The sequence below is a fragment of the Apteryx rowi genome, unplaced genomic scaffold (genome assembly GCF_003343035.1).
Source record: "Apteryx rowi isolate R43461 unplaced genomic scaffold, aptRow1 scaffold_417, whole genome shotgun sequence".
Taxonomy (NCBI): Eukaryota; Metazoa; Chordata; class Aves; order Apterygiformes; family Apterygidae; genus Apteryx; species Apteryx rowi.
In genome coordinates this window covers 676,741-682,740 of record NW_020450655.1, presented here as the reverse complement: position 1 = coordinate 682,740, position 6,000 = coordinate 676,741, and the positions used below count along the sequence as shown (strand labels likewise).

The following is a 6,000-nucleotide window of genomic DNA, read 5'->3' as shown; positions in this document are numbered from 1 at the left end:
TTTTGGTTAAAATGCAAGTCTGTAGTTTATTATTGCAGAAATATTCCCAGTTCATTGACAGTTAAGTTGATTAGTTTTATTTCTTTCCCATGTGGTATAGAATGAATGTGAATTTTGAAGAAGTGAACTAGAGTAGGTGCTCTTAGAATCAGTGGAAAGATAGGATTGCTTTTTCCATTATTCCTTTATTTTGCATGTGCATATGATGAAACAATTACAGAAATAAATGGTTTGTTTAATTCTGTAAAATAATTTTGCTCTAAAATGCTCAAAAAGGTGAAAAGCCCAATCATTCATAATAAAAGCATAGCTAYACAATTAGCATTAGCATGAATATACTGAATTTGTTTATTGCTAGTATTTATAGGGTTAATAACTCTTTATCAAAGATGAAAGAATTACTTCTGTCTCTGCACTGAAAGAGTGCTTCAGTGCTAAAGACTTACAGCTTTAGTTGTTCCTTCCAGTGCAGATTTTCAAGATTTTTCCATCTGGAACTTCTAGGGAGGAGACTAGGGGAAGGATGCATTGATTACTGTCATCAGCTTCTAGAAGTCACATGTTATCAACACGTCATTTCTTTTGTGGTTTGCAGACTGTCAGCAGCCAGCCACCCCTTGTCCCCTCCCTGTGACATGGATTCGAGTAGCTCTGAGGAGTTCTACCAGGCTGTTCATCATGCCGAGCAAACCTTCAGGAAGATGGAGAGCTACCTGAAGCAACAGCAGCTCTGCGACGTTATCCTGATTGTGGGGAATCGCAAGATACCTGCGCATAGGTAGGACATAAACATATGGTATTGAAACTATGACATAAATGTTTTGCATCTGCTTATTTCTTGAACAGTGCTTTCTGTGGTCCCTTATGACTGCTTTGTACTTGCTATCAGCACCACAAAGGTAACTGGCTGCATACTTTTAAGGAAGGACCTTTAAAGTTGGGCTTTTTTTAGACAGATTTTAATAGTTTAGGTAGCACTCAACTAGTAAACTTTCTACTGTGAGTGTGCCAAAACATTGTCTCTGTTGTAGTGCTGTAATGTTCATCTGTGAATGAAATGGAATTTCTGAAATGGGGTGCTGTACAGCTACAGTGAACACAGCATCATGTTTAGCTCATGGTCATGTCATGCTGATGAGTCCCTCCTATGGAGTCTCTCAGACCAAAATACACTTAGAGTAAAATAATACTGAACACTGACTTCCCAAGAACCATTATTTTGAATGAGCTGAAAAATATCATAATTACTTTTAATGGTAATTATGACTATAAGAAATATAATGTCATTAGCATTTGTAAAATTCTATAAGGTGATATGGTATTAAAGCAGCCAGTATAAATGGAACCATGCCTGTGTTTGGATTATCATTAGAGCTTAGAATACTCATTTTGCATTGAGATCTTGATCTTAATTGTAGCCTTTGACTTAATGGATGTAAATGAAAATCCAGTCCTAGAGTGTCCACTAAAATACACAGAATGCTTTTGAGATTCAGGTTAGAGAACAAGTCCCTGTGCATTTGAACTATGTATAAGGCTGCAAACTGAGAATGGCCTGTTCTCTGCCTGTGCCCTGGTTTCTCTGCTGAGGCATTATATCCAGGAAAAGGCTAGGGTTACCCCAGCAGGAAAGCCTAAACACAGTCAGTGTATTTCTGTGTTCATAAATTAGCTTTCTGGTGTAGAGGAGTACTGTAAGGTCATCTGTGTAATTTTGACCTCACAAAGTTCTTTCTGCCCCAAGTGAAGACAGGCACAGAAACTATTCTTTTTGCTGTTGTACAGAAAGATTGCATATTAGATATTCCAGCTTTCATAATATGAAAAAGATGCATGGAATATGCAAGACTGAGAAGTCAAAGCCATTGTTAAAATATGAAAAAGTAAACATAGGCAAGAAACATCATCAAAGTGTTTAAATTATCCTAATAATTATAGTAAGTGAGAAAATAACTCCACTTAACAAGCAATAACATCAAGATGGACCTAGATAGTTTGCAGCACATATGAGACAGAAGCATAAAGTCTGCTTAGTTTCAGGTCAGTAGCTGCAATAAACATAGGAAACTTCCTCCTCTTCCTTTGGCCTTTTTTTGTCTTAAGACTCTGTTCCTACTCTCACTTCTTCTAAGAGCTATCACTTTCACTCTTCCTTTCTCACCTTGATAAACTCTGATTCCCCAAAGACAGCAAAGTCCCTAATATTTTCTGCCTACCAAGTTAACAACTGACTCTATTCCTGTGCTCCAGTGTTTTGCCCTGTATAACACATTATGCGGCTGATACTCTATGCATCCCTGGCAATTGCAATGTGATGCCATTTTTATATAAATCATCAAGATCTTTCCCTTATGGTTATAACAAGTACAAAGAGAATAGTACTAAACTTTAGTCTTTCAGTCCTTCTGCATTTACTGGATTCCACAGCTGCAAAATTTGCCTTAAGATGTTGTCCATCCAGAAGAAAACTGGAGTGGTAAAGACCTTTTACTATCCTAAGGACTTCTAAACTATGTCCAATTTAACATCCCTATACATTACTAAAATCAAAGCAGTAGAACTCTGTAGAAAGAATGGGAAATGGGTTGTTCTTTCCTGAGTTATTTGGTCCATTTTTGCCTTTCAGATTTTCAGACACAAATGAGGTGAAAAAAAATGTTATGCAGTGCCTGAATTTACATCCTTAAACTGGACTGAAAAAATACATATTGGATGCATACAAATATTACACATTTGATGTTGTTTGCCATATTTAATATGGATTATTTAAAATAAACCACTACATTTTTATGGGTATAAATATTTTGGTAGACTGCATAGTTTGGAGGGAAGGTGAAGAGAAAACTGTCACTGTATGTTCTTTTTATTAGTTTAGCTCCTTCTCCCCACAATTTTCAAGACAGCTGTTCGTATCTGTATTACAGCTTGCCAGTAGTAAATTTAATTTCACATTTGTCATTTAAATTCTATAGCATATCTAAATCCTTYTGGAGCTGGAAAAATACCTTAATAAGGAGAAGATTGACCATGAAATAATAACCAAAATCTTATTTAGATTTTGTAATAAAGCTTCAGACATCTTTCCATTTGATATTTTACTTCTCTGTGATCTGCAGTCAAAGGATCAAATCTCAAAGAACTGGCAAAACAACTGTTGAATGATGTAGAATTGAAAAGATTGTTTTGAATAGACTGAAATTTTGTCTGACAAGACAAAATGTGGTGAAGGGTGTTTGTTTCTTTGCAGTGTTTGCTCTATGTTTTGTTAGACAGGTGTGGATGAGCAGCAGGAAAGAAGGCTTCTGGTTTAATCTTGCTTGTTTAATCCTAGAATATAATTTAAGTAGAAAGAGACCTTCTGGAGTCTGATTCAACTGTCCCCGCTCAAAGTAAAGTCAATTACAAAGTTAGATTCAGTTCCAAGGTTAGATCAGGTGTTCAGGGTCATACCCACTTAGGTTTAGATATCTGCATGTATGGAGTTTCCACAACTCCTCTTGGCAACCTGTTCCAATTTTTGATCATCCTCACTGTCCTTGATGACTGTACACATGGCTTGTAGAAAGATCTGCTCCATAATTTCCGGAGTCTTAGGTCAGGCTGACTAGTCTTTAGCTCATCAGATCTTTTTCCTCGCCCTTCTCAAGGACTGATATGAACATTTGTCTTTCCCCACTCTTCAGAAACCTCCCCCAATTGTTATGACCTTTCAAAGACGATAGCAAGTGGTGTTTCAGTGATGCCGGCCAGCTCTCTCAGACACTCCTCTTTGCATGCATCCTATCTGGTCCCATGGACCTGTGTATATCCAATTTGCTTAAACTGCTCCCTACCTACGTCTTCCTCTATTGCAGGTAATATTTTATCACCCCACTGATGCTGTCACTAGGCACAGGCACCTGGAAGGCCTGAAAGTGGACCTTGCTAAAAAGTGGCTGAGACAAAGAAGGCATTAAGTAGCTTCGCCTTTTGTGAGTCCTTTGTCACTAGGTCCCTGTTTCACTGACCACTGGACAAAAGTTTTCCCGAGTCTTCCTTTTGCTGCCAATATAACTATAGAAACGCTTCTTTCCCCTCACATTTCTTTCCCGCTTCGTTTGCATCTGAGCTTTGGCTTTCCTAATTCCCTTTCTACGTGTTTGGGTAAAGTCTCTATATTTCCACCAGATAGCCCATACCTGCATCCACCTTCTGTGTACTTCCTTTCTGCATTTTAGCTCAGTCACGAGTCACTTCTGACATGCAGGGTTGTAATTTAATATTCATTTTACTTACTCCTCTCAGGATCTACCATCTTGAACTCTGTCATCTCATGGTCACTGCAGACAGGTTTGCCATCAGCTTTCACGTTGCTCTCCCCTCCCCCCGCCCCCAATTTTTCCATTTTTTGTGAGCAGCAGAGTGCCTTCTCTAGTTAACTTTTATGCAAAGTAGGCTAGATAACATTTATTTTATATTCTTAAGAACATATAAAGAACCTGCTTGAGGAGGATATGTAATCAGTATTTGCGGAGTTTATAAATTCAGCAAGTTTATGAGAGGTAGAACTTATACATTCCATATATAAGGTCTATAAAATCTTATCCCAAATTAAATGAACCCTTATCAACAAAAATCCACTTAAAATTGTTTTATTTTGGTCAATTTAAAACATAGTGTAGTCCATAGTTTATACTGACTGTGTTACAGATTAATAAAATACAATTAATAAAAAACAAACACTCAAAATTATTGATTAAAAATCATGTATTTTCACATATTTTCTCTGCTTTTTAATGGAATAATTTAAGCAAATATACTATTTATACACTACAATATACAAAGTACAATTAACAAAGCACTTTTAAAAAAGCAATTCAAAACTTTCTACATTTATTCTAAACAATTACTATGGTGAATTTAACAATAACAAGGATGAAAGGGATATTTTTCTTCATTTTCCTCTGACTTAGAAAAAATCTAAACAAAATAGTAGTACAAAAACATGCATGAAAAATATTTTATGTAATATTATAAAACATCAATGTTTCTATTTCTTTAAACATAAAAATTCAGTTAAAGAAATGCAAGTATATTGCATCAAATTAAATGAAAGACAGAAGTGGATTTTCTGCCATTGGTTCTTGTGCTTCTTCTTTCCAGTCAAAACACCTCCAAACTTTATAATCTCTCTACCATTTCAGGTTTCATTCCTTAGGGTATTTGCCCTTTCTTGCCTCTTCTCCAATCACCCGTCTTGATCATGTCCATTAGATGATTTTTCAAATGACTTTTTTTTCGCTAGAGAAGAAGCTATTACCATGCTATAAAATCTCCCAAACCTGATACTTTTATAGGAAGTATGCCAAGTAAGCTCTGGCCATAGCCTGAATGCTGCCAAGGTGATTGCTGTTATTATTTTTTATTTTGGTTCTTTTTACATTCATACTTCTCACAAAAAGGKGGAAAAGATCAGATTAGAAGGTAGATCATAAAACATAATCAGGGAGCTCTACTTCCCCGCTTGGAGGCACAATGCCAAACTCTTGATCTTGTTACAACTACTTTTCACTGTTCTGGTGACTCAAACAGCTTTAAAATTATAATGTGCTTAAGCTTTTTCTTGGCTCTGGAACATAGTGGTTGTTTAATCTAATCCTCCAGGTTAGCAATATAATCTTTCAAATGAAGGAACAGCAAGAGGAAGTACAAACCACCCAAGTATTATAATGATCAACAAGCAACCAAAAAGGATACTGAGAAAGTAGGAAGACCTCTCTAACAGGCATTTCAGAAGAGTAAAGTAGTTGACACTTAAATAAAGGTTTAAAAGGTAAAAGAGCAAAACTCAATTTTTCTTACACTAAATAAATAATTACTATAATATGCAGAGATAACAATCAGCTGTAAAAAAAAAGTAATGTACCTTAAAGAAAGAAAAATGCTAAAATAGTAATTTCCCTTTAGTAGCTAATTTTCATTCTCTTCAGTTAAGCTGTTGGACTATTAACAGTCTCTCCT

At 36.0% G+C, this 6,000-nt stretch overlaps 1 protein-coding gene across 1 annotated transcript in view; it reads left to right on the top strand.

Annotated features, from left to right (window-relative positions):
• Positions 1-620: 620 nt before the first annotated feature.
• The window catches only part of KLHL1 (kelch like family member 1), a 190,842-nt gene continuing 185,462 nt past the window's right edge, over positions 621-6,000 (top strand). The window contains exon 1 of the mRNA XM_026075972.1: positions 621-778. Within this exon, the coding sequence (XP_025931757.1) occupies positions 636-778 (143 nt within the window). The 5' untranslated portion in view covers positions 621-635. The remainder of the gene's footprint in view (positions 779-6,000) is intronic.